The sequence below is a fragment of the Caloenas nicobarica genome, chromosome 1 (genome assembly GCF_036013445.1).
Source record: "Caloenas nicobarica isolate bCalNic1 chromosome 1, bCalNic1.hap1, whole genome shotgun sequence".
NCBI classification, from domain to species: Eukaryota; Metazoa; Chordata; class Aves; order Columbiformes; family Columbidae; genus Caloenas; species Caloenas nicobarica.
In genome coordinates this window covers 45,619-72,342 of record NC_088245.1, presented here as the reverse complement: position 1 = coordinate 72,342, position 26,724 = coordinate 45,619, and the positions used below count along the sequence as shown (strand labels likewise).

The following is a 26,724-nucleotide window of genomic DNA, read 5'->3' as shown; positions in this document are numbered from 1 at the left end:
CCAGGACAAAAAGAAAAAAAAAAGGTTTTTGACTTCCCGCTGTCCAACTTCATGCTCTGGTTGTGCAGAATCTCTTCTGAGCTCCCCCAGCCCTCAGCATCGCACATGGGGATGCAAAGGGGCCAGAAAAGGAGATGAAGTTTCTGTTCCTGGGCTTGAAAATAGACTCATGCAGCTGGCTTTGGGGCTCAGAAACAGTTTGTGTGGCTTCAGGCTCAGAAATAAAGGTCAAATCCTGCATTTTTGGGACTGGAGAACAGGCTCAGCAGCTGAGTTTGGGCTCAGAAATGGACACTAAGTGAGCTGGTTCAGGGCCAAAAGCAGAAGCTTACACTCCTTAGAATAGTTGTTAACTGATTAATCATACAAACTCAGTAATATTTATACAATGTACAACTATGATGTTTAATCCCAATACTCAGTTTTTTGCAGCAATTGGTTTAGAACTTTGTCAAAAGCCCAGACTGTTGGAAGCAGCTGGAGCTTGTCAGGAGAATTATAGAATCATTTTGTTTGGAAGAGACCCTCGGGATCATGAAGTCCAACCGTTAACCCACCCCTGGCACTATCCATGTCCCTGAGAACCTCATGTCCGTCTGTCCAACCCCTCCAGGGATGGTGACTCCAGCACTGCCCTGGGCAGCCTGTTCCAATGCCCCACAGCCCTTTGGGGAAGAAATTCTTCCCCAGATCCAACCTCAACCTCCTTCTCCAGCCCCTCACCAGCTCCGTTCCCTTCTCTCAACTCGCTCCAGCACCTCAAGGCCTTTCTTGGCATGAGGGGCCCAGATCTGCCCCCAGGATTCGGGTTTGGCTGCCCCGTTCCCAGCACAGGCCGGTCACGGCCCTGGTCCCGCTGGCCACACCAGCGCTGGTACCGGCCAGGATCCTGTGGCCTCTTGGCCGCCTGGGCACACGCTGGCTCATGTTCAGCCGCTGGCACCAACACCCCCAGGGCCTTTTCTGCGAGGCGCTTTCCAGCCGCTCTTCCCCAGCCTGCAGCGTTCGCGGGGTTGTTGTGGCCCAAGTGCAGGACCCGGCACTCGGCCTGGTTGAACCCCCGACACCCATCCAGGCCATGAGCTGCAGCTGCTCCAGGAAAATGCCGGGGCATACAGTGTCAAAGGCTTTGCTGAAGTCTAAGTAATTCTTTAATAAAGGTAGTTGAAATGTCCCTTGGAAAGCAAAATGCAGGAAAGAGGTAAAGCTTGAATCTGAACCTTTTCCTCTGTGATTACTGTGATGTATTTTATCTTCTGATAAAATACGAAATCTCAGTAAAACAGGGGAAAAGACAACAGGTCCGTTTTGAGACTTTTTGTAGGAACTTTTTCTTCCCTTTGCCCATGCTGAACTGCCCCATCCCAGCTGAAGCACAATTTGCCAATTTTTAACTGTAATTTTATTGTTAGGTATTTTTAGAGGTAAATTTAGTAATGAAGTATCAGAAATATAGGCCACAAAGATGATTAAGGGCCTGGAACACCTTTCATATGAAGAGAAGCTGAGGGAGCTGGGACTGTTCAGCCTGGAGAAGAGAAGGCTCAGGGGGATCTTATCGGTGCGTGTAAATATCTGACGTGCAGAGTGAGCAGGAGGGAGCTGGACTCTTGGTGCCCCATGACAGGGCAAGAACAAATGGGCATAAATTTAAAAATAATCCAAACACAAGAAAAAAACTTTTTTAATCTGTTTTTTTTTAGTTATGTGAGGCTGCTCAAAGCTGGAGCAAGTTGCCCAGAGAGGCTGTGGAATCGCTGTCTGTGGAGATGTTGAAAACCTGACACAGCCCTGGACAGGCTGCGGCGGTGACTCTGCCTGCACCCGGGGCTTGGACCAGCCGAGCTCAGGAGGGTCCTTTCCAACCCGAGCAATACTGTGATTCTGTGAAATCCTGAAAACTGTTGTCCTTAGTTTCCAAACCTGACTTATTTTTTTATTTTATGTTGGAATCTTGTGTAATGGATAAAAATTTCCACTTCAACCAGCTTTGTGAAACCCCAAAAACCCCTCAGCATTACTGGATTTAAAGAAATTGCTAACAAGACAAGAGCAGCCATCTGATCCCTTTTATTTTTAACAGCCTCAAGATATTCCAGCTGGGCACCGAGCACCTCCACTGGCTCAGCGTAGCAGCGGTACCCGCGGCGTTGGTACCCGAGCGCCTGGCGGAGCAAACAGGAGCAGTAACAACAGCAGCTGCTCCCAGCCAGGATCTCCAGCCTCATTTCTTACCATCTCGAACAAAGGCAGTGAAGAAAGTCCATGTTCTACAGATGATCTTCTTGCTGATTCCAGAGATAAAGGTACTGTGTAACTCTAAAAGTTTAACAGTGCTTAACTTTAACCCGTTGCTATGTGAATGACCATGTAGGGACTTTGTTTCCCACATCCATGGAGAAATGGTAGAATGTTTTTTACTTTGTAAGTGATCTTTTTTTTCTGAATTGTTCCAAATACTATGTGTGCACACATATGTAGTGCTCTGTAATTGGAGCTGGATATGACTGAGCAATATGCTTCCCAGACAAGTTTTTAGTTTTAAATAATAGATTCTTCAAGTACTCTGAACAAGGTGAAGAATCAAGAGTGTACAGCAACAGGTGGAACAGCAAAAATAGGTTAGTCCTGTTGCTTGTGTCAGGTATTTTTTTGATTTCAGACAAAATGGGCAACCTTCCAGCATTTCATGCGTGCACCCATAAAAGTTTAACTGTCTTTTTCTAATTTTTCTTTTTAACTAGAAATCTTCTGAGATACACTGGGAGAATTTCATAATTCCACATAAGCTTGTTCTGGTTTTTAAGGAATATGATTTCTATCTGTTTCTTTTGGCTAGGTGGTGATGGCACAGACCATAGATTCAGGTTTGCAATTACAAACAGAAAGCGGCCAGGAATTAACAGAGATTGCAGAGAAGCGTGAAAAATGATATGAGGAGAAATGGAAAGGAGGAAAGTGATTGAGATAAGAAAGCCTATTTGCAAATGAAAACTTCAAGGTGACTGAAAACGTTCCTTAATTTTATAACATTGGTAACGATGTGTGTTTCAATTTGGGGGACATACAAAGATAGCTATTGTTTTTTTTTAATAGTGTGACACACTGAAGTAATGAGGTGCTCTCTTCTTGCAGAGAATGGGAATAATTCTCCCTTGCCAAAATATGCTAGCTCACCGAAACCCAATGACAGCTACAAGTTCAAGCATGAACCACCAGAGGGCTGTGAAAAGGCGAAAGTCTTTGAGGAAAGCTTGTAAGGTGATCTTTACTACAGAATAAGTAACATTCGACATTCAGAGTTACTTATTGGTTTATTGATTTTTGTCTCAGATCAGAATTATTGGTCCAGTTGCTAAAATCGTGCTAACACCTTGATCTCTGTTGTCTTGTGTGACTATATGCTGGTATATGCGTATGTATTTTATAGCTGGAATTTCGTGTTAAAATAAAAATCTTGGGAGACGTGGGGTTTTTTGTTTTTAAAAGCAGCATAACTTTAGAGGACTGTCTGTTACCTGACAGATAGTTGGGGAGGAACTCAAATATAATCAGATGCAGAGAGAGGTCATGGGAAGCTGTAATGCAGGTGTATCAGCTCATCTACGTCACAGCTTTACAAGGACAGCAGTAACTATACTCTGAAGACCGTGCTCTCTTCAGATGCATCCATGAAATTTTGAAACTTTTAGTGACAGAGTAGTGAGTTTGACCTTGACTATGTGATGCTTTGGTTATTCTGAAAAAGACAGCTTTTGCCATTTGGGAATATTCTGGGAGTTTTATGTTTTATTATTTTTTTCAGTGGAGTTTTTCTACCCTTATGTCACCTGGATGCAAGAATCTTAATCTATAGAAAAAATTTGATTTCACCACACAAGGAGTGTAATTTGGTTGTAATTCTTTTATGCCTGTATTATCTCAACAATGCCATCTAGTATAAGTAGTAACTAAAAAAAATACAGCTGCCTTTTGTATTTCCTGTCTCTGATCTCTGCAGGTGGATTTTGAGAGGCCTCTGTGGCCTCTCCATAGCGATGTGTGAAGGGTGACAGTAACTTACGTTACCTGTCTCTGGTTTAGTGTGTGTAAATTATGTTGCCAACAGATTAGAGAATCTTCACTTGCTCCAAGAACATACTCTATTGTAATTTTACTTGCATTTGTATTTATTTTTGGATGTCCTTGCTGCATAGCTATAGGATTGTTCTGCCATAGGGTGAAACAGGCTTCTACAGAAGTTTTTACCTAACTGTGGTGGTTCTTAGACCCTGCAGTCTCATGCAAAAATCTTTCTCACATCTGGTACTTGCGTTCCACATGCACATGGAATACACAAGTGTAACTACATAAAGCTCAAGTTTTGTTTGACATGATTTCTATTTGAAGTTTAGAATCATAGAATAGCGGGTTGGAAGGGAGCACAAGGATCATCTAGTCCAGCCTTTCTTGGCAAAGCCCGGTCTAGACAAGCTGGCCCAGCACCCTGTCCAGCTGAATCTTAGAAGTGTCCGATATTGGGGAACCCACCACTGCCTTGGGGAGATTATTCCAAGGACTGATCCTTCTCATAGTGAAAAACTTCCTTCTTCTATCCAGTGAGTATCTCCCCAGGAGTAACTTGTTACAGTATTTTAATTTGTTAAAAAAAAAATTATAACTGTGGATGAATTTTCTGGACACTTGGAGAATCAGCTAATATGGAAATGTATCCTATTTCTTGAACAGAATTCCTTTTCAGAGTAAAATATCCCCTACCAGAGTACACTGAAAGACTGGCCTAGTAGAAAGAAGGTGACTCCACCACTGCCCTGGGCAGCCTGTTCCAATACCCGACAGCCCTTTCGAGGAAGAATTTTTTCCTAATATCCAATCTCAACCTCCTCTGGTGCAACTTGAGGCCATTTCCTCTTGTCCTGTCACTTGCTACTTGGGAGATGAGACCAACACCCTCCATGCTACAACCTCCTTTCGGGCAGTTGCAGAGAGCGAGAAGGTCCCAGCTCAGCCTCCTGTTCTCCAGGCTGAACCCCCCAGGTCCCTCAGGACCCCCCCAGGTCTCTCATGCTAGAAGCTCACTTCTCTGGGGAGAGCCCAAAACTCCTCCCAGGCATCTCCTGGAGTATTTTGACCTCTGCTTTAGGGACAGAAGATCCTCGGTGGCAGCCTCAGACTCTTCCAATGAATCTACCCGAGGTGATTTTTCTTTCTGAGTGGAAACTCTGTCCTGCAGGATCCACCCAAGACTCCTCCCAGGGTCTCGCAGAGTCACCTCACTTCCTATAGGAAGCTGAGATGCCAGGTGGAAGCCCCAGACTCCTCCAGTGAAGCCACCTGACATGATTTTTCTCTTTTGGAGAAAACTCCTGCATCTGGGACCTACCAGAGACTCCTCCTGGTCTGGTCGTGTCTGGTCCCTGCCCCACGGTGTGTCGCCAGCACGTGTCCCTGTGCCACCGCAGCCCTGGGTCAGGCACCGTGCCCTGCGGTGGGGTCACAATGCCTGGGTTCTATCTCCTCCTCTTGGGGCTGGCGTTGCCTTGGTTCCTCGTGGTGTTTGAGGGAGGAGAACCTGGTGAGAGGAGAGCGTTGATCTGGGAGATCTGCAGCCATGAGGCGTATGAGGGCGCTCCGAGGTGAGGGGCTGGCGGGAGGTTGGGGCGTCTGTCCCTCCAGGTGCTGTCCCTGTCACCTCCCCTCCCGTCCTGCTGCCAGGCACCTCCCCAAGGGCTCCGGCTCCGTCCTGTCCCTGCCCTCTGTGGTCCAGCCCAGCCCAGGCTGGTGGTGCTGGGGGAGGCTGGGGAGACCTTCACCCTCCCTGCTGGAAGCTCTGCAGCCAGCAATACCAGTTCCTTCTTTCCTTCCAGCTCTCTGTCCATGTGTGTGTCCCCCGTCCAGAGCCTCCAGTCCTGAGGACAGAGGCCGGGCGGCAGGGACTGTCCCTGAGGCTGTTGACACCTTTGTGGCCATCGGGACTTCTCGGCTGAAACAGCTGCAAGACCGTGAGGTGAGGCGGGGGGCGAGGGCTCCCCTCCGTGCCCCGGGCTTCCCCGGGGCCGTGGCAGAGAGGGATCTTGTCTGACGGCATCTCTGCCCTGCAAGCTGCGTCCCCAAGCGCTGATCCTACTGCTCAGGCGGGACTAATGTCGCTGCTCCCTCCCTCCTGTCCCCAGGAGCTCTCAGCTCTCTCCTGGGCAGGGCAGAGCCTCTGCCATCAGCCCCAGCTTCTCCCCAGTGCCTTTCCCCAGGTCCCCAAGGCCCCTGCCGAGCTTTGGTTTGGAGCTGTCCCAGCAGCCCGGGGCTCCTGCCTGTGCGAGGGGCGGCACTGGGTGCAGGGTGCTCGTGGCTTCTCCCTCTCAGGTCAGGGGCTGGTGCCCACGCCTTCACCTTGGCCACCTGGCACCTCCCCTCTGACCTCCACCTTCCCCGTCCTCAGGAGTGACCCCCACGGCCTCTTCCCCTGGTGGGGTCTGTGTCCCTCTCTGGCTCCCTGCTTGTCTCAGAGCTGCCGCAGAAGATCTTTCCATTCCCCGTGGCCTTCCCGACGTGATACCTGCAGCTCGTACCTCGTGCCCGTGTCCCACGGATGGTTTGAAGGACAGCGGGTCTCTCTGGTGGCTCCCTGGGAACGAGAGCAAAGCGAGTCCCATCACTGCCCTTTGTGGTCTGTCCCCAGGGCAGCCGGGTGGACACGTACCGGGAGCTGGAGCGTGTCTTGCAGGGACAGGATGGCTGCTTGCCCAGCGGTGTTGTGAACCGCCTCATAGCAGAGGCCTCGGGTGACTTGCGAGCAGCCCAGGTGAGCCTGTTCTCCCACAGAGTCACCAAAGCAGCCTGCCTCCACCCCTGATTTTTGGGGAAATACAGAGATGTTCCTCGGTTATTCAGACCCAGCGGAGGTCCTCAGAGAGAAGCTCTGGGGACTCCTCATGACAGAGAATTTGAAGAGGGGACACAGAGAGCTGTGCAGAGAAGTGGACTTGGGGTTGTTTCGAACTGAGCAAGAGCTGGGGTCAGGCTCAAGGTTACTTCTTGAATACTGTGTTCTACCTCAAATCCTGGGGTCACTTTTGGGCCCATCACTGCAGGACAGCCCTTGAGGTGCTGGAGCGAATTGAGAGAAGGGAACGGAGCTGGGGAAGGGGCTGGAGCACAAGTGTGATGGGAGCGGCTGAGGGAGCTGGGGGTTCAGCTGGAGAACAGGAGCTGAGGGGAAACCTTCTGATCTCTGACCTGCCTGAAAGGAGCTTGGAGCCAGGGGGGTCGGGCTCTGCTCCCCAGGAACAAGCGCCAGGAGCAGAGGAAACGGCCTCAAGTTGCGCCAGGGGAGGTTGAGGTTGGATCTGGGGAACAATTTCTTCCCCCAAGGGCTGTGGGGCATTGGAACAGGCTGCCCAGGGCAGTGCTGGAGTCACCATCCCTGGAGGGGTTGGACAGACGGAGATGAGGTTCTCAGGGACATGGGGCAGTGCCAGGGGCGGGTTAACAGTTGGACTCAATGACCTTGAGGGGCTTTTCCAACCAAAATGATTGTGTAATTCTATGCGGCGCTTTTTTCAGGGTGTGATGGATGATGTGAGGATGGCCGCCAGTGACTTCTTGGTGGCTCTGGCCCGCTCCCACTTCTACTTCGTCATGGCTGAGCTCCAGAGCCACCTGAAGGTGGCAGGGAAGGTCCCTGATGAGGTTGTGCTCGTCACCTTGGGCAAGATGGCCAGCAGCTACGGTACGGCACCCTCGGCCTGCTGCTTTTGGCAGGGGTCTGTGATAACAGGAAGAAGGGATCCCCCCGCTCCCTAAATGCCCTGTCTTGAACTGGGGGGAACTCTGGAGTTGCTGCGCCTCCTCGCTTGGTGCCAGGACCGGCCAGCAGCTCTGCCTCAGCAGCCCAGTCCTGGTGCTTGGACAGTAGGAACCCACTGGAGACAAACCCACAGGGTCTCTGTCCCCTGCTGTCCCCCCTATTTCCCCACAGGTCTTCCCCATGTCCCCCTTGGGAAGGCCACCCTCCTGGCACCCTTTGGCATGTCCCACACGGCCCAGCAGCTCCAGCCTTGCCAGAGATGGACCCTGGTGTCCCCTGTGTGTCACTGACCCTCTGGCTCCCTCTGTCCCTTCTCGGCAGCCCCGCGCTGTGTCCCCTTCGCGGGAGCGACGCTGCCGGCGCTGTGCAGGACGCTGAGCCGGGCGGGGAGCGGCCGGACCCTGCGCGCTGTCTGCGGGGGTGAGTGTCAGCTCTGCCAGGGCCCGCGCAGGGGCTGGGGTGGCCTTTGGTGGCTCCATGTGATCCTAGAGGAGAGGTGCTGGGTGTCAGCCCACCCTAGGATCCCAAACTGCTGAGTATGCAGAGGAGCGGGGGAAGCCTGGGAGGTTTCTGTGGGCAGGACACATCAGGAGCTCCCGGGTCCCTTCCCGTGGCTTCTGTTCCTTACAAAGAGGAGCTACAAAGATGCTGAGGGGTCTGGAGCATCTTTCTTCTGAGGAAAGGCTGAGAGAGCTGGGGCTGTTCAGCCTGGAGAAGGCTGAGAGGGGACCTTATTTATTCTGGTAAATGTCTGAAGGGTGGGTGTCAGAGGATGGACCAGACTGTTCAGTGGTGCCCAACGCCAGGGTGAGGGGCAACGGGCACAGACTGAGACACAGGAGGGTCCATCTGAACATGAGGAGAAACTTCTTTGCTGGGAGGTGCCAGAGCCTGGAGCAGGCTGCCCAGAGCACGTGTGGAGCCTCCTTCTCTGGAGACTCCTTCTCTTCTCCCCTCAGTTCCAGAAGGACAGGGAACTGCTGGAGAGAGTCCAGCGCAGGGCAAGGAAGATGCTGAAGGGAGTGGAGCATCTCCCTTATGAGGAAAGGCTGAGGAGCTGGGGCTCTTTAGTTTGGAGGAGACGGAGGGGTGACCTCATGAATGTTTATAAATATAGAAAGGGTGAGTGTCACGAGGATGGAGCCAGGCTCTTCTCAGTGGCAACCAATGGTAAGACAAGGGGCCACTGAGGAGGAACAGGTGCAGTGGGGAGGAGGGAAACAGCGGGGTGTTAGAATCCAGACACCTCCAGAGCACAGCTTGTCCTCGGACCCAGATCTGGTCCTGGACTGGGCCCTGCTGAGCCTGGGGCTGTACTTAAAGCAGGCTTGGGCGAGGGTGCAAGGACCCTTCCTTGCTGCAGACTCTCACGTGCTCCCTTGTCCTTTCTCCTGGTGCAGTTCTGGAGCGATGGTCCAAGGGCATCACCATGTACTTGTGCAGCCGCAAGCAACGCCCCTTTCCTCGCAGCAGGGCAGCACAGCTCTGTGGAGACATTTACCCGCTCTTCCATCACGCGGTGGTAAATTGGCTGGGCTGCAAGGAGGAAGAGGTGAGAAGGGCCGCAGCAGGGGTGTCCGCGTCAGTGGGTCCGTCTGTGCCCCGTGGGGTCGAGCAGAGGGAGGTGGGGAAGGGAAGGGGTCTGCGGGGAAAGCCCCCGAGCCGGGAGCCTGCTGGCACTGTGCCTGAGGCTGGGGGCTCCCTGGAGAGAAGCAGCCGAGTCCTGCAGCCCTTCTGCAGGAAGGGCTGGGCTACCAGCCTGGGGAAACGCTGGCTCTGCTCTGGAGTGAGTCCCTTTCCCGCGGGGCAGAAGGGAAGGGGAGCCCCTTCCCAGTGGGAAGGGCAGACTGGTGTCCAGGGGGTGCTGAGCACCAGGCAGAGCTTCAGCCGCCCAAGCAGAGCCTCGCCCTTCCCTCCCCAGGATAATCGGGCTGTCCTCCGTGCGGTGGCTGCCATGGTTGGCGTCCTTGTGTGTGAGGAGCGGCACTGCCAGCGTGCCCGGGAGCAGCTCCTCCGGCTCCTGCGCCGGCACCAGCGGGTCCAGGACACGTCCCGGGTCACCAAGGTGAGGACTCACGCAGGGCCCGGCGTGGCTGATCGGCGGGTCTCTGCCAGTGCCACACGGTGCTGGGGAGCTGTGGGGTGCCAGGGGACCTGGGAAGCCCTTAGAGAAGGAGCAGGGAGAGCAGAGGAGGCCTGAGGCTTCCTGGGCTCTTTGGGCAAGAAAAGCGTGATGGGGGGGTTGGGGACAGGGGGAACCAAGAGTCCCTGGGGCTCATCTTCTTGGGAAGGGAGGCACTGGCACCTCCCTGGGGCACTGTGCGTGGGCAGAGCTTTGCCGTAACGTCCAGTGCCGTCCAGTGAGGGACAAGGTCTGAGTGGGAAGTGTTGGGAGGAGACATTTCTTCCTGGAAAGGGCCGTCGGGCACTGGAACAGGCTGCCCAGGACAGTGGTGGAGTCACCATCCCTGGAGGGGTTGAACAGACGTGGAGATGAGGTTCTCAGGGACATGGGGTAGTGCCAGGGGTGGGGTAACGTTGGACTTGATGAGCTTGAGGGGCTTTTCCAACCAAAATGATTCTCTGATTCTGTGAATCTGAGTTGTCAGCAATGGTCCTGTGCAGAGGCCAGAGACCCTCTGGTGCTGCTCTGAGGCGGGGCAAACAAGGACCCCGGGCAGGAGGGTTTGGGGATGTCCCTGGGAGCTGACATCAGGGGCTCCCCTCATCCCAGCTGTGCTGGGCTTCTCCTTTTCCTGCGGCATTGCGGTGGCTTTAGTCTCCTCTTCCTCACACCTCCCCGTTCTCTTGTAGAACCTCGGCCACGTCCTGCAGATGCTGCAGGGAGGTCAGACCCCAAGCCCACGGGGCTCCGCTCTCACCACCCGCCCCGCTGGGCACCGCCAGGTAAGGGGAGCCTGCGGCGCGGGGCAGGGTGTCCCTCTGCCAGGACCACCTGCAGACCAGCACGCCAGGTGGTGAGCCAGGTGCCATGGAGGTGCCTTAAGGCTGCAGGAAGAGCAATGCTGGGATCCCAGGGAATGGCAGGAAGATGTGCTGGGGAGGATCAGTTGGACATGAGGAAAAGGTTCTTCACCCAGAGGGTGCTGGACACTGGAACAGGCTCCCCAGGGAGGTGTCACGGCCCCAACCTGACAGTGTTCAAGAAGAGATTGGACAACGTCCTCAGACACACGGTGTGACCTGTGGGGTGTCCTGTGCAGGGACAGGAGGTGGACTCGAGATCCTTGTGGGTTCCTTCCAACTCGGGACATTCTGTGATTCTGTGCTTGGAAGGGGCTGGAGGGGCAGCCTGGTTCCCACAGCGATTTCCCTCTCAGCCAAGCTGCAGGAGGAACAAGGGAGGGGGGGAAGGCAGAGAGCACCAATTCTTTTCAATCCCTCTCAAGGCTGATGCACATTTCTCTCAAATGACCCTTGTTCCCACAGGTCCCTGATGTGACTGAGGAGCCTGGCCCAGCCCGTAAGGCAAAGCCATCCCGCCACATGATGCTGCAGGGTAAGGAGAGGGGACGGGGCGATGTCACCGTGCCGTGGCAGCTCTGTCCCTGTCCTCGGCAGCCAGGGGCAGCCACCTGCTAATGCAGGACGCGATTTCTTCCCTGCAGCCCAAACCTGCCCTGCGGCGGTTCTGCGGTCCCAGCTGAGACACAGGAGCGAGGCCCAGCGTGTGGCAACCCTGAGCGTGCTGGGAGAGCTGGCCCGCTCTGACGGTTGGTGCTGGGGCCGGGGACACACGGCAGGGGCTGGGGCTGCTGGGCTGAGCGCAGGAACAGGCTGGAAGTGGTGCAGCTGCACCCGAAAGGAGCTGCAGGGTGCGGGTGGGTGGGAGATGCTCGTACCAGTGCCGTTTCTCTCATTCTCTGTGTTACCAGAGCTTTTGGTGCCCATAAAATAGCCGCGCCTCTAGAAACAGAGTCACTCTGGGCACACCGCTGGCTCCTGTGAAATCAGAGTCAGGCCTTGCTTTTCTGTCCCACCAGTGTATGTAAAGCTTGGAAGCTTCAAGGGAACCTTGTGCTGTCAGGGCTCTGCCTCAACGCACACCTCTCTGTGTCTCTTCCAGCTCCTGCAGCAAGGAAGAAGCTGCCCCAGGTGGTGGTGGCCGTGCAGCTGGTGCGCAACGACCCCAGCGCCCAGGTGAGCTGGTTTGGGAAGGGACAGTGCTGCCAGGGAAGGCAGAGAAACCCTTTCCCTTGGGGCAGAGCCTGGCCAGGCCATGGCAGCAGCAAAAGCTTCTGCCGTGCCCTCGTCATCTCCCCGTGAGCCGCAAAGGCTGTCCCCAGGTGAAGGCGGCTTCCCTGTGGTTTGGAACAGGAGGGTGATAACCATGCTCTCCCCGGCAGGTGCAGAGGGCAGTTCTGGAGTTCACCCGGGAACTGCTCAGCTACGGCTCCCAGAGCTGCTGGCCACAGGATGTGGTGGGGCACATCTTCAGCGAGTACAGCCGGAGCTCGGGCAGACTGGTAAGGGCAGAGCAGGACACCGGGGCTTCAGCCAGTGCCTGGACCGTGCTGAGAGCTCCTGCAGGCACCCTTGCCCATGGAGAGCTCCACGCTGCAGGGCCATCGGTGCCAGCACGGCCATCGCAGCAGCCTCCACAGGGCTGTGCCATGGTGGTGGAGATGTCTGGGTGATGTGGGTTTGCACCTGGACACGCCACCCAGGACTACCTGCACGCCCCACGGGCTGAGCCGTGCCCACACGCACCTCCAGCAAAGCTGCCTTGGGAAGGGAGGGACAGACTTGTGGGGACAGGGCATCATCCATCCCGAAATGCTGATGGGCCATCAGCCCAACGCAGCCCGTGCACACAGGTGGGCCTGGCTAGAGGAGCTTTCTGTGGCGTTCTCGTGCTCTGGCTCTCCAAAGCACGCCCTGCCCATCCCATAGCAGCCCGGGGGCCCACATCCCTTCTGGCAAGGGGACAGGCTGTGTGGCAGCCCCTTCAGTGAGTGTTTCCAGCTGGGCACCCAGGAGATGAAGGCCAGGGATGGCCCAGCCTGCTGCTGGCTTGCCAAGGATCTTCCCTCTCTGGCTGGAGCATCTGGCTGTCTGGGAGATGTGTGTGTGCCACTCTTCTCCAGGGCTCCAGGAGGCTGTTTTGGGAGCAGGGCGAAGGAAAGGGCTTCTGGATTCTCCTTCGGGAGGTCACTGCTCCCAGGATGCTGGCGCAGCAGCAGTGCTGGGGCCGTGCCTGAGCCTGGTCGATTGGGAGCTGAGAGTAACGGGGGTTTTGCCAACTCTGTTTTACAGGCGGCAGGAGGCCTTTTTGCCTGGCAGCCTCAGGAGCACAGAGCTCTTCGAGCCCCGTGCGTGGACATCCTGGGCTCGCTGGATGTCTCTCAGAGAGGGATGTCCCAAGTAAGTTGCTCTCTGGCCTGCTGCTATGGCCACTTCTTTCCTTCAGAGTGTTTCTCATTGCTCTTCCTCATGCCCTGAACCTCTCCCCTCACGTGTGCTCACGAAGCACACGAGGCTCAGGGAAATGTAGACCATCCTTTACATCTCGGAGCTGAGTGGAAATGCGTATGTGCTTCATTGCTCGGTTCTTCTCTGCAGCTCCTGTGGCCCAGGCTGCTGCAGCACATCGTTCCAGCCCAGTACAGTGGTGTGCTGATCTCGCTGTCCTGCTCCCTGCGAGCCCTGCTGGAGAGACGGGAGAGAGCGGGATGTGAGGAAGAGGAGGAGCCCGATGCTGTGGACTTGCAGGAGCAAGGTAGGAGCCCCAGGGGGTGCTGCTGGGTTTAGAAGGGGCTCAGACCAGTCTGTGTCTCTCTGTGCCCCACAAACCCTGAGCAGGAGCCCAGGAAAAGCAAAGGGCAGAGTCAGGCTCTGGCTCCCGGGGAGCTGGGGCTCCTTCCTGGCCGTGCTGGATCTGCCTTCATCCCATGCGGGGCAGCCCGGGGAGCCCGCGGGCCGGCACTGTGGCCGTGCAGCTGCTCTCAGCCCTGTGTGTGCCACGGGAGGTACGAGGGTCAGGGCACGGCGGGGGCTTCTTCGTCTCACCCAGCCTTTCCTGCTCCCCGCAGCCCGGCTGCCGGCTCCCCAGGCGCTGCTGGCTCGACTGCTGGTGAGTAGTGGGGCCCTGGGGAAAGAAAGAGCTTTTCTGGCAGCACTCCCGAGCCCGCCTGAGCCCCTCCGGGATCCCAGTCCTGTCTCGGGGCCGGCAGGGGTGGCTCTGGTGGCTCTGGTGACAGGAGTGACCTGTCTCTCCTGCCCTCGCCCAGGTGCTGTTGGCGGCTCCTCACACCAGCAGCGGCCGCGCAGTCACCGCCTTGCAGCCGCTGCAGGCCCCGCAGGGCTGGACCCGTGGGGCCTTGGGGACAGCGTGGGCCACCGAGTTCCCCCTCCTGCCGCAGCACCTGGCAGGTAAAGTGTGGATGGGGGGAGAGGCTGGAGGGGAGGGAGGAGCAGGAAAATGCAGCTTCCCAGCAGTCACACAGTGGGGATCAGCCCTGGTCAGTGCATCCTTCCCCAGCATGAATTCAGTGGCTCTGACAAACGCCCCTGGGTTCCCTCCTGTGTCTGTGGCCTTGCAAGGGCTTTGGCATAGGTGCTTGTGGGCCCTTTCCAGCCTGATGGCCTGGGACTTTTGGGAGGTCTGATGGCGGAGGAGACCACTGGGCCCTTCTTTGGTGTGATCTTGAACGGCAGCAAGAGCTTTTGCTTCCTCTTGCTTTCTAGGAAGAGCCGAGAGCTCCCTGGACTCTGCAGAGTTGGAGCAGCATGTGCTTAAGGTACAGCATCCTCGGGGGGTGTCACAAACAGACGGGTAGAAGAGGGAGCAGACAGAGTTGTGGGAAGCTGGTGAAAAGAGGGCTGGGTTTGGCAGGAGGAGACACTGCCATTCCAGCAGCTCTCCCCCAGCAGCATCCCAAGACACATGGGTGCGGGAAGGGCCCTGGCCAAGGGCAGGGGGACACTCACTTCCTCTCCTCTTCCCCCCAGTTCCTGCGAGCATCCCTGGAGCCCGTTGAGGATGAGACCTGGACCGTGGGCCTGAGCCAGCAGCTGAGCTGGCAGCTGGGCAGCTCTGCCCCTGGCTCCTGGGAGGAGGTTTGTCTCCTGCCCCACACCAGGGCTCTGCCCATGCAGGCAGTTTTCACTGCTTCACCCCCAAAACTGCGCTTCCCCCCGTGCTGCCCCAGCCTGGTACCGTGGCCGCTCTCGCCTGCTCCTGGGGGAGTCGGGTCCGTCTGGGGCCAGCCCTCTCCTGACAGGTCGGGCTGTGACCGCATCTCAGGCTCAGCCTCTTCTCTTTCAGCTTTTCCTCTACAAGGCTCTCGGGAGGGCGCTGGCAGGTTGTCGGGACCTCAGCCATGTCCAAGGGCAGGTGCTGAGATTCCTCCAGGACACAGACTCTGTGGATCTCTCTGAGACCCAGGTGAGGTGATGCTCATGTCCTGCCCCTGTTCCTGGGGCAGAGGGAGAGCTGGTCCTGGCCCCGCTCCAGACCTTGATGTCCCCATCGCTGCTGTTTCCCCCTTATTGCAACATCCTGCTTGGCCATCGTCACTGATCATGGCTGAGTGCCTGGGCTGGAGCCCGCTCCCCATTTCCCTGTGGTTGCAGGGGATGATTTCTGTGGTGTCCCATGTTGCTGAGACCCACTTCAACCTGGTCTTGGACACGGTGACTGCTTTCACCAGAGACGGGTTTGATGAGACTTCCACGGGCTGGAAGGTAAAGGATGCAGGGTTTTGCTCTTTGGCTTTCCTTTTTTGGACCTTATTTTCACTTCTACACCTTCTGTAGCCAAACTGTGGCAGCTGTGTTTATATCAGCCCTCTTGTAAGAGCTGCCCAAGACCTGTGTTTCAGAGGGGATGTCCCAGCGTTGGGGCCCCTGAGATGTGTTGGGAAGGACAGCGGAAAATCCACCAGCCGTGTGTGCAATGCTGGCTGCTCCCTGCTCCCCATCCCGTGCGAGAGCCCCAGCTGCAGGACGGGAACAGCTCCCAGCCCCGGAGCTCGCAGCTCGAGGAGCAGCGTGGGGAGGTGCCCAGGGGAGGAAGGAGCTGGTGAGGGTGCGGGGCAGTACTGGGGCTGACGTCTGGGGGCATCTCTGTTGTCACAGGCACAACCGCCGCAGGGCACAGAGAGACCTTGGGCCACTCGTGCTGCTCTGATGTGCACGTACAGCGGCACCGCTCTGCGCACCCCCAGGGAGCAGCTACTCGCCTGCATGGATAGAGAGATCATGGGCACCATCCTGCGGCTCTCCAGAGTCACACAGAGGGTAGGAGCATGACCCGTGCAGGGACAGGGACGCCTGGGTGCCCTCGTTCCAGCCCCTTGGGGCTGGGGTGTACCAAGATGGACAAACTCTTTCTAAAGATCCCCCAAGGAAGGATTTGTCCTCAACATCCAGATGCAAATCCCTGTGTGTCCCCCTGCCCATACTCCTCTTCCACCTCTCAGCCCCGCAGAGAGTTCAAGGGCTGCTTTGCTCTCTTTGCCCTCAGGAGATGCAGCTCAAGCTCACCCTGGTGCAGAGTGTCACTGAGGTCAGCTCTGCCATCCAGGCTGTGGGTGATGCTGGCAGCTTTGAGCTGTCCTTGAAGCAGGAGGTGACACAGACCCTGCTGGTGAGTGCCTGCAGCAGGGACAGTCACACAGGAGAGCTTTGGGCTGCGCTTTCCCCAGAGAGGTGATGGTCTCTGGGCTTCACGCGAGCTCCTGAAGCTGTGTCCTGAGCTGCAGGGCCCTGCGGTGCAGGGTGGCTGTGGAGCAGGGTCCCTCCTGCGGTGCCTTTGGGGACCCGTGGGGTGACGGGGCAGTGTCTGCCCAGGCCTGGCAGCAGAGCCTGTCCCGGGGGAGGCGGGAGGGCTGTCCCGTGTCCATGCCCACTGGCAACTCTGCACCTTTGTCTCTGGGACTTGCAGGACTGGATCAAGGAGGAGCCTGGGGACTCCCTGGTGTACGGAGTGTTTCAGGCCCTGGAGGAGTTGAGGTGAGGGCTGTTTTCCGGCTCCTAGGATTCCCCGTGTGCCCCGTCCCAGCTGGCCAGGGCAGCCCCAGTGGTGTTGAGCTGCTGGGGCCATGGAGTGGGAGGCTGCTCCCCATGTTGGGTGTCTCCTGAGCCCCAGGGGTTCCTTCGGCTGGGGTGGGGGTTTGCTGCTGCCCGGGGGGAGGCAGGTACTGCTGGAGCTGAGGGCAGCGCTTGCTGGCAGGGGTTGGGGGTGTTAGGTTTGGACCCCTCGATTAGGAAGAACCCGGTCGTGGTTTGAGCCAGTCTGGAGAGGGCTGGTAATTCCCCTTTCTCTTTTCTCTTCCTTTTTCCTCTGGCCAGCAAGCTGAGGCCAGCGCTGAGCAGGGAGGAGAACCGCGACCTGCTGGCCGTGTGCTGCCAGGCTGTCCTGTCCTTTCCTTCCGAGGAGGGGATGAAGAGGGGCAGGACGGTGCGGGCAGCTCTGAACATGCAGGTACCACGGGGCAGTGCCTGCCACCCTGGTTCAGGATCCCCTCGATGTGCCCTGGCAGCCCCCGTGATGCAGAACCTCAGCTCTCCTCTCCTGCTTCCAGCTTCTGCACAGGAGAAGTGTTGAAGATCTGGGCCACCTCATCGAGACTCTCCTGGCGGCAGAGGAGACCTCAGCTGGCTTTGATGATGTGGTCCTTGTGAGTAGCCATGGGGAAAGTGTCGCAGGGGCAGGGAATCAAGGATTTAGCGGGTGACAGCAGGTGGACACCCCTTTCCTACGGGAACGTAGGGCTGTGGCCCCTCGCCCTGAGGCTGTGTGCCCAGTCAGGGGCTGAGCTGGGGGACAGCAGTGCCAGCCACTGCGGCCTCAGGCTGGGCAGAGGAGTGGTCGCTGCCGGAGGGAAAGCCGAGAGCCAGCCATGGGCTGGGTGACAGCAGCCTGGGGAAGGCTGGAGCAGGGACACGCTGGCAGGGAAGCAGCACCTGGCCCGGGGCAGGGTCGGCTGGAGAGAGTGAGGCAGCGGAGGCTGCAGGGCCAGGGCTCGGTGGGGTTGGGGGCCGTGCCCGGAAGGGGCCAGAGAACGAGAGAGAGGGATCTCCAGGAGAGGAAGATCCCTGTTGTGAGAGAGCTGCACCCTGCCCCAGGTCCTGCAGCACTGGCTGGGCTCCGACAGAGCGTGGGAGCGGGAGAGAGCCCTGCGGGTTTGTGCCCGTGTGCTGGGGGCCTGCAAGGAGCGAGCTGAGCTCACGGTGAGTAGGGACCCCCGCACACCCTGGTGTCCCCTCCCTGCCGTTCCTGGCCCCGCGAGGGAGCCCTGCCCGGCTGGGTGCTGGGTCTGGGGGCTCCTGGGCAGCTCCTGCCGGCCCCTCTGCCCGGCTGCTGCTCAGGGAGCGGGACAGGTGGCCGAGGCGAGTGGGTGCTGGGGCGCCTGTGACCCTTGTCCTGCTGCTGTCCTGCAGAGAGGACGCCCTTGCCGGCAGCTGGGCTCCCTGGTGGGACTGCTGGTCTCTCTGACCACTGACTGCCTGGACTCGTCCCGCTACAGGGCATGGCTCTGCATCAGCTACCTGAACCAAATGCAAGGTGAGGAGAGCAGGCAGTTGTGTAATGAATAAAATTTTCTTCTTTAAACAGTTTTATGAAACCCAAAACCCCCTCAGCATTACTGGATTTAAAGAAATTGCAAACTAGACAAGAGCAGCCATCTGATAACCTTTTATTTTTAACAGTGTCAAGATATTCCAGCTGGGCGCCGAGCACCTCCGCTGGCTCAGCGTAGCAGCGGTACCCGCGGCATCGGTACCCGAACGCCTGGCGGAGCAGACAGGAGCGGTAACAACAGCAGCCGCTCCCAGCCAGGATCTCCAGCCTCATTTATTACCATCTCGAATGAGGCGGTGAAGAAAGTCCATGCCCACACTATGATCATCTTTGCAGTATTCAAAATCCCTGTGATTTAACAGGACAAATTATTCTACCATCCAACAGTTTCCCACATACGGTATCTTCTCAGCCAGGAACAAGATGGATTTAAGGAGGGGATTGCAAAGTAAAGCGTTACCCACAGTGTGGGGAAAGAAAATCGCTCAAAGTCATGAACTGGTTGAAATCTGAGAGTCCTCAGTCTACAGTCGGTACTCTGCTAATTAGACACTGACGCTAAGTGCTTGAGCAAACTTTCCTATCCATAGTTAGGCCCACCTGGGAGTTGGTTGAATGCATGAACTGTCTTTCAAGAACACATGAATTTATCTGATTCTCCACTGGATTTTTTTTCCCAATAGCTTTATGCCACCGGATTTGTTGCATTAGTATCTTTCTTACATAATTCCCTGAAGACCCACCTCTAAAGCCTTTTGTCATGTTACTTACCTGACACATTCAATGCCTATAAATCTCAGTAACAGTGTGCATCTTTGTACAACACAAACATGTATGTGTGTGTGGACATAGATGTATGTTATTTGGGTCAAATCTTTATGTGTTGTATGTAGGTATGATAACACAACTTGCAGAAAAGTACAACCTACCAATGAAAACAAGTTTCAGCTCTGCTCCTGGATTTTTTATCCAGATGAGTGTTGATTGTTCAGCATTACCCAATGGCCAACTTCCTTTCAAATTCACGAAGGTATCGGTACTAGATTTGTTGTTTCATAATATATTTGTATACTTAATGTATAATATATTAATAAAGTGCACATTATACGGTAATTTAGGCAACAAAATAATTTCAGTGAAGATATCTAGAAGTAAATGAAGGTATAACTGATATATTTTATAGCTGCCCTATTTGTAGTTAATATGGTCAGAAATGTGCAATTACGTTGTGTGTAGATGTGAAGTTGTATACCTTGCTGATAACTGCATTCTAGTGTGTGTTTTTTTCATAAAAATTGATATGGGAAAAATGAAACCAGGTGGTGTTTTTTCCACTCCCCCCCGCCCCGTATTGTTACCAGTTTGCTTTTTATAAACTGTTTCTGATAATACGGCAAGTTCTTATTATTGCTTTGAATTCCCTGTAGATCGCTAAAATGAAAAACACATATAGCTTCACTTCAGCAGATTTATTAAAAATGAATGAAAGATGTCAGGAGTCCCTGGGAGAAATATATCATATGACCTACTTATATCGTGGGACAGGCTGAACTGGTATCGACAGTGCATTTTATCGGCGATCAGACACACTCTGCCTGAAGCTATAAACACGCCAAAACTTTTTGAGATTAAACAGGATTGTAAGGAATCTCCCACTGAGTTTTCAAACTTGCATTATGGATTAGATGCAACAAAAATCCATACTTTCTTTTATCCTTTGCTATACAGGGGGTGGTCGAACTTTTCTATAGCAGATTCAATCACTTGTAGAGCAAGATTGTCATCTCCTGTGAGGAAGCAGGGTAGATTTATCCGTACTCTATAAGCACCATTGATGAGCTATATAGAGTAACAGCTTAAAAACAAACAAACAACAAGAAGCTAATGAACAAAAACAACAAAAAAGGCAAAAAAACCCCAAACAAACCAAACCCAAAGCCTGCATGCCCCCTTCTCAGTGCTGTGATGTCTGTTTTCTGGGGAGCTCGTGGGGTGTCCCCACAATCTCAGACACAGGTGACCCAGCCGGTGGTGCCACCAGAGAACAGTCTGTGTGACCCAGCTCGCTGAGCTGACCTGGGAAAGCCGGGGACAAAGGGCCGGGCTGGGTCAGCAGGAGGTTGGTTCCAGCTCACGGAGCAACTCACAGAGCGACTGCGGAAACAGCCCCGAGCCCGGGACGAGCCCCTGGCCCATGTGCTCCTGTCCCACCGCCATGGGCTGTCCTGTTCCAGAAGATCGTTGTGCAGGATCGTTTGAGAACCTTTTCTGAAGGATGTGAAGCATCCAGAGCAGCAACCCCTGCCTGGCTGCTGCTCAGCCAAAATTATTGCTGCAAACAAGACACAGGGCACAGAGAAAGGCGATATATTTTATTAGGCTAGAAGAAATCCGTAGGAAAAAAATATTTTTAGGTATGTCAGGCTTTTATTTTTTATCTGTGTGTCTGTCATCCCCGCGGCTCTGGGAAAGCGCGTTCCAGGGCAGCTGAAGCTGCCCACGGGTCAAGAAGAAGGGCCGGGGGTCTGAAAAGAAGCGGGCGCGCTGCGGCGGCGCGGGGGGGGCGGCGCGCCCGCGCTCGGTGCTGCCGTCTGGTGGCCACAGGCCGGTACTGCAGCTGGGAAGCGGCGCCCTGTGCCCGTGCCGGGGCGGGGCCGAGGGGGGCGCTGCCGCTGCGGGCGGGGTCGTGGCCGTGGCCGTCAGAAAGCGGGGGGGCAGCGGTCGGACCGGCCTCCGGGAAAAAAAAAGAGGCCCCCGGCTGTCGTGGGGCAGCCCCGCTGCGAGGGGGCACGGGCGAGGTGGCAGCAGGAGGTGGCGGCGTCTTCTCGGTCCCGGGCAGAGGGGGGAGAAACCTGCCGGCCGGCGCTCCTTGGGGTTGAGCATTTCTCTTGTCTTTGTTCACAGTGAATTTATGGGCACGCTGCTGTTGGTCTTTGCTTTCATTCGTTTCCCCACCGCTCCCTAATGTTCAGGAGCTCCAAGTCAGTTTTTTTTTTTTTTTTGCGCGAGCAAGGTTGAGGGGCGGAGCGCTGATAGGCGGAGAGAATGGCGATTGACGTGCGTAGGCAGCCAATGAGGTTGGTGAAGGGGCGGTGCTTGTGATGGTCCTACTGCGCATGCCCAAATGGGAGCAGTCCTCAGTCAGGTCCGGCACAGGTGCGGGTTTGTGGGGGCGGAGCGCGGGAAGGAGCATCCAATAGGAGGACAGCGCGGTGGGGTGGAAAGCAGCCAACGAGAGCGCGCCGACTCAGTCCAGTTGGAATAGCTAGCTCCCTGGCAAGCGTGTCCATGGTGTCTCGGGGGGGTACCGGGAATGAACGGGACGGGCGTCGGGGCGAGGGACGGGAGGCTGCAGAGCTCTCGCTGCGGCCGGCTCCCGGGGATCTGGAGGGAGGCGGTCCAGGGCAGGGCAGTCCTTCGTGAGGTCCCCGGAGCCGGCAGAGGGGCATGAGGTGACAGGCGGGAACCTCCCGCCGGGTGTCGGTGCCCGCTGAGCGCGGCGGGACGGTGGAAGGGAGCGAGGGGAACGGAGCGGCGAAATAGGCGGCAGGTGAGTGCGGGCGTGGCGAGGGTGACCGTGACGTTGGAACAGGAGGAACGGGATGGGCCAGTGCGGTGGGGAGGTGTTTAGTTAGGTTTCCCCCTCCTGCCCTCAAGGCCGAGCTCGCGAAGCTGGTGAGAGGCGTGTGACTCTTAGGGCAGGTGGGCTAAAGGTCTGTGGCCTGGAGCCGTGTCTCCGGTGCAGCGCCCGTTCCTGGTATTGCGGTCTCTCCGGGAGCGGCGCAGCCCCCTTTTGTCAAGGGGATGTTTAAAAACAGAGCTAAGGTGTGGTTGCAGGCTCGGCGGCGTGGCGAGTGGGGTGCCGCTTTGGCGGAAGTGCGGAAGCTCAGGGCGAGGCCCGGCGGGTTCTGTGTCTGTACGTGCGATGGGGTGTGTCCACCCACGCCAGGCTCAGGGTCCTTCCCGGCCCGAGCGCCCTCCCCGTGGAGAGGAGCCCTGTGGAGCCGTGGCACCCACGCGCTCGGCTTCCCCTTTCTGGACAATGTGGCACAAGAGAAAGAAAAAGAAAACGCACGCACAAAAAGACAGCGCAAGACCTCGCGCCCAATAGGCACGTGGCTTTGCGCTTCGGGCGGGGAGGCGATGGGCGGAGGGAATGGCAATTCAAGTGCAGAGCGGGCCGATCGCGTGCTTGCATGCTGCCGCGGGCCGGGGACAGCTGGGGTCGGGACTCAGAGGCGCTGCCTCCGGGTGCCGTCGGCCAGCAGAGCAAGCGGGGCGCGTTAGCCTTCCGGCACCGGGCTGGCGGGCGGCGGTGTTCGTTTTCGGGACTTGCGTCCGTCCCTGTGACAGGGGCGCTTTTCTGCCGCGGCTCTCTGTTGGTTTTTTTTGGTTTGGTTTGGGTTTTTTTGCGGGATTCCCGCGGAACGCGGCCCGCCTGCTCGCCCGGGGCTGCCGCGCCGGGTCTCAGTGCTGCCGTCCTGTGGGCAAAGCGCGGTACTGCAGGCGGCCGCCCCAATGCGGTGCCGCGGCGCGCCTCGGTGCTGCCGTCGTGTGGCGAAACTCGGGTACTGCAGCGCACGGCCAGCAAGCGCTGCCGCTGGGCGATCCCTTATTCTGACTAATTCCTCTGCTTCTTTCTGCGCTATTTTCTTAAGATGCTGAACTCTAATTTCGAATTTTTGTTATTCATAGGGAAGCTATGAACACCTGATGCTCAGGAGATCCCGCAGCCCAGGTGGGGAACAGAATGTGGGAGAGCAGAGCCCAAGCGGGAGACGTGGCAACATCTTCCCTCCCCACCGTGCCATGGGGCAGCTGCCGGCCTGTGGGATGGGGGCTGCGACTGTTTGGGGCACTGCCCCCTGTTTTGAGGAGTTGTAGTATGTACATATGTAAATGGCATTATGAGAGCAAGGAGCTGCTCGTGGAGGCTATTTCCCTTTTCTACCTTTTTTTGGAGAGGAAAAAAGGGGGGCTTTGGGGGGGTGATGATGATGTTACTGGGGGGTGTGCTGATGGTACTGGAGGAGCAGGCCAGTGAGGGATGGGGGGGTTACAGCCCCAAAATGCCTGAAGGATCATGGGTGGGGTGTTTAGTGGTACTGTGCGGAGGAGAAATTTCTCCCTGTGCTCTGCAGGGAAAACAAAATAAAACAATCCTACATCAAAGCTGTCCTGGAGAAATAGTTGCTGTTTGTCATTCAGGTTCTAGAACTGCCGGATGTCCTGTTAAAGGTTGTGGTGGTGCAGGTCAGGGATCCCCAGGCTGTGCCGAGACCACAGGACGGCTGCTGGTGGAACAAAAGTCAAGGAGAACTTCTCAGAGGTAAGAACCTTTTGATTTGCTCTCCTCAGGACACATCCATTTGCCTCTGGGCCTCTCACAGGCTTACTCGCCACCTTGTTCCCTCAGAAACCCGTTTCCTTCCAGTTCCTCTGTTATTGCCCCGCCTGCCTTTGCGTGCCCGCAGGCTCTTTGGTGGCATCAAGGTGCCCGTTTGACCTTTTGCTTCATTAAATTCCCCTCTTTTTCTCTCTTCCCCTCAAAATTTCCCCATTTGCTTTTGGTACATCCCAGAGGCCTCATTTTTCCCTCTTGTACGCTCTCAAGACCGCTCTGTTTGCCCCTCTGCTCCCTTTAGAACTCCTCTGATTTCCACCTGCTCCTCTCAGGACAGCTGAGCTTGTCTTTTGGTTACCTGAGAGCCCCCATTTACCTTCCTTGTAGCCGCCCCCCGTGTTCTTGTTGCCTGGGGACCTGTTTGTGTATTTTGCAGCCCGGAGGCCTCTGTTTGCCTTTCTTCTGACCCAGAGCCCTTCACGTGGCCTCCAGTTGCTGTAGCACCTCTCCCTTGGGCAGCGTGCCCTGGAGCCATCGCAGGCACCCCCATCAGCTCCCCACATCCCTCTGTACCGTTCGTGTGCCCCCTGTCCCCTTGTGTCCCCTCCATTGTCCTTCCAGGCACCAGAATCAATGTGTGTGGCAAGTGGCCTCGTCAAACCACGTCCCTTCCAAGTGCCTCTGTCCCCCACATGGTCCTCTCGGGAGGAGGGCTTTAGTATTGCTCTCTGTGGACTCGTTTGTCTTTCTTTAGACCTCTCCCGAAGGGTTTTATCATTTATTTTCATTTGAGATGCTGAAGTGTTACTTACGGTGCTTGGTACTGTTTCTGCCATGTGGGGTTTTTTGTTGTTTCCAGCCTATCCTGGTGTTTTCTGTCCTTTGGGATTTATTTATTACTGTTGTGAGAGTCAGAGAGAAAACGAGGAGTCTCTGTGACTTACAACTATTGTTGATCTGCAGTGTTTTAGAGCAGGATTCTTACAGGATGTATTTCTCCCCAGAATGCAGCGCTGGTACAAGTTCACCAGGACACGTGTGTCCAGCAGGTCCGTCGGGCTGGGCAGGCGGTGAATGGACGCGCTGGCAGCGGCTGCTGAACCAGCCGGGGTTTGTTTGACCGTGTCCAGCCTCGTACGTGTGGTTTGTTTTCACTTGCGGGTTGAAACAGCAGTTTCCTTAATTAAAAATACCCCAACATGGCCCCCGGCTGTTTATAAATGGAGGTATTAAAAAACCTCCCAGGTAGTAATGATTCCCAACATAACATTAAAAGATTTAGATGCAAAATAAAATTAGAAAACAGTGAGTCATGACTGTCTATATTTAACCACAGCTTTTTTGGGAGGTGTGTGAAAACATCACAGGTATGAATTGCCTCTAAGTAGAGTCAAAATAAAAAGACAGCAAACTACATCTGATTAACAACAGTTAATTTTAATTTTTCACTGTGATATCCAGTCTGGGCTTCTCCTGTAGGGGCGTGTCCTCGAGAGGTCACACCCCCAACTCTGAGGCCCCGCCCTCAACTCCTCCCAACCACCTCCCCTAAGCCACGTCCCCTCAGAGCATGTCCTGTAAAGCCTCCACCCCCTCCAAAGCTCCTCCCTTGCTAAGCCACGCCCCCTTGGGGGGCACATCCCCTGCTGACCCCACCCCCGAGTGGGCTGTCCAAGGGGTGATGCCTGCACAGGCTCCACCCCCGGGCTCCTCCCACAGGGCGTGACACACGGAGGCTCCACCCCCTTCCCCAGGCGGGACTCCCCGTGGGCGCGTCCTCTCATAGTCCCCGCCCCTCCGCACTGACCCCACCCCCTGCATGCGGTGCCACCCCCAGCTGTCTCCCCATCCTGTGCCCCATAAGTAACCCCATAGCAGCCCCACAGGTACCGCTATAGCAGCCCTGTACCTGCCCCTAAGTGCTCCAGACACGCCTCTGAAGAGCCCCTATAGCAGCCCCACAAGTGCCCCACAGGTACCGCCACAGCCGCCTCATCCCGCCCCGCGGCCGCCGCTGCGGGACCGCCGGAGCCCCCGGCCACACACCCGCCCCGCAGCCCCACAGCGCGCGGCCCCGGTGCCGGTGAAGCCACGTCCTGGCTGCGGCCGGAGGAGCCGCCGCTTTTCCTCCCCCACATCCCCCGATCGCCGTTGCTGCTGCGGCCGGAGGAGCCGCCGCTTTTCCCCCCCCACATCCCCCGATCGCCGTTGCCGCTGCGGCCGGAGGAGCCGCCGCTTTTCGCCCCCCCCACATCCCCCGATCGCCGTTGCTGCTGCGGCCGGAGGAGCCGCCGCTTTTCCCCCCCCACATCCCCCGATCGCCGTTGCTGCTGCGGCAGGAGGAGCCGCCGCTTTTCCCCCCCACATCCCCCGATCGCCGTTGCCGCTGCGGCCGGAGGAGCCGCCGCTTTTCCCCCCCCACATCCCCCGATCGCCGTTGCTGCTGCGGCCGGAGGAGCCGCCGCTTTTCCCCCCCCACATCCCCCGATCGCCGTTGCTGCTGCGGCCGGAGGAGCCGCCGCTTTTCGCCCCCCCACATCCCCCGATCGCCGTTGCTGCTGCCGCTGCTGTCTCAGGAGCTGCCGCTTTTCCGCCCAGCCCCGACTCCCCCCCCCGCCTCAATCGCCGCCGCCGGACGAGCCACCGCTTTCTGCCTCTTCCGCCATCTTGTCTCCCCCCTCCTTTTCGCCGTCGCTATTTTATAGTGAGGTAGGAGGGGGCGCTCGCTGATTGGCTGCCGGCGCCCGGCGCGAAAGCCGCCCATTGGCTCATCCCCGCGCGGGCTTCTCCGAGGGGGTGGGAGAAAAGTGCTGATTGGTGATCGTATCGCTGAGGGGAGAAAGGCGCTGATTGGTCACTGCCTTCCCGCCGAGGTTCGCCCAGCCCGTGCCAGGCGCTGATTCGCTAGTGCCTCTGAGGTAAAAAAGGCGCTGATTGGTCGCCGTCTTCCCGCCGACGTTCTCCCACAGTAACGAGGCGCTGATTGGCCAGCGCGGCTGAGGCGGGCGTCTCGTCCATTGGCCGGAG

General features: G+C 56.7%; 1 protein-coding gene and 1 long non-coding RNA gene across 9 annotated transcripts in view; both read left to right on the top strand.

Annotated features, from left to right (window-relative positions):
• Window positions 1-19,690, top strand: part of LOC136000409 (maestro heat-like repeat-containing protein family member 2B) — a 29,809-nt gene extending 10,119 nt beyond the window's left edge. The window contains exons 2-30 of one of the 7 annotated variants that reach the window (XM_065654234.1): window positions 2,084-2,306; window positions 2,840-3,001; window positions 3,136-3,256; window positions 4,395-4,598; window positions 7,561-7,726; window positions 8,126-8,224; window positions 9,205-9,356; window positions 9,726-9,869; window positions 10,619-10,711; window positions 11,255-11,324; window positions 11,434-11,538; window positions 11,892-11,965; window positions 12,172-12,291; window positions 13,082-13,189; window positions 13,388-13,544; window positions 13,858-13,898; window positions 14,056-14,197; window positions 14,513-14,565; window positions 14,777-14,884; window positions 15,093-15,212; window positions 15,401-15,511; window positions 15,905-16,066; window positions 16,293-16,415; window positions 16,713-16,780; window positions 17,120-17,252; window positions 17,353-17,448; window positions 17,897-18,001; window positions 18,212-18,335; window positions 18,482-19,690. In XM_065654234.1, the coding sequence (XP_065510306.1) occupies window positions 7,567-7,726; window positions 8,126-8,224; window positions 9,205-9,356; window positions 9,726-9,869; window positions 10,619-10,711; window positions 11,255-11,324; window positions 11,434-11,538; window positions 11,892-11,965; window positions 12,172-12,291; window positions 13,082-13,189; window positions 13,388-13,544; window positions 13,858-13,898; window positions 14,056-14,197; window positions 14,513-14,565; window positions 14,777-14,884; window positions 15,093-15,212; window positions 15,401-15,511; window positions 15,905-16,066; window positions 16,293-16,415; window positions 16,713-16,780; window positions 17,120-17,252; window positions 17,353-17,448; window positions 17,897-18,001; window positions 18,212-18,335; window positions 18,482-18,531 (2,718 nt within the window). In that variant the 5' untranslated portion in view covers window positions 2,084-2,306; window positions 2,840-3,001; window positions 3,136-3,256; window positions 4,395-4,598; window positions 7,561-7,566 and the 3' untranslated portion in view covers window positions 18,532-19,690. Of the gene's footprint in view, window positions 1-2,083; window positions 2,307-2,839; window positions 3,002-3,135; window positions 3,262-4,394; window positions 4,599-5,388; window positions 5,637-5,867; window positions 6,008-6,676; window positions 6,800-7,560; window positions 7,727-8,125; window positions 8,225-9,204; window positions 9,357-9,725; window positions 9,870-10,618; window positions 10,712-11,254; window positions 11,325-11,433; window positions 11,539-11,891; window positions 11,966-12,171; window positions 12,292-13,081; window positions 13,190-13,387; window positions 13,545-13,857; window positions 13,899-14,055; window positions 14,198-14,512; window positions 14,566-14,776; window positions 14,885-15,092; window positions 15,213-15,400; window positions 15,512-15,904; window positions 16,067-16,292; window positions 16,416-16,712; window positions 16,781-17,119; window positions 17,253-17,352; window positions 17,449-17,896; window positions 18,002-18,211; window positions 18,336-18,481 lie in introns of those variants that run through there. The other 6 variants (XM_065654225.1, XM_065654192.1, XM_065654215.1 and 3 more) reach the window with 6 other exon arrangements.
• A 3,367-nt stretch (window positions 19,691-23,057) lies between these two features.
• On the top strand, window positions 23,058-24,901 carry LOC136002532 (uncharacterized). Of its 2 annotated transcripts, none has more exons than XR_010607918.1 (3): window positions 23,058-23,236; window positions 23,562-23,682; window positions 24,702-24,901. It is a non-coding gene; the product is annotated as an uncharacterized LOC136002532 (long non-coding RNA). The 2 variants fall into 2 exon arrangements; XR_010607921.1 differs by lacking the exon at window positions 24,702-24,901 and adding an exon at window positions 24,030-24,092.
• Window positions 24,902-26,724: the final 1,823 nt, after the last annotated feature.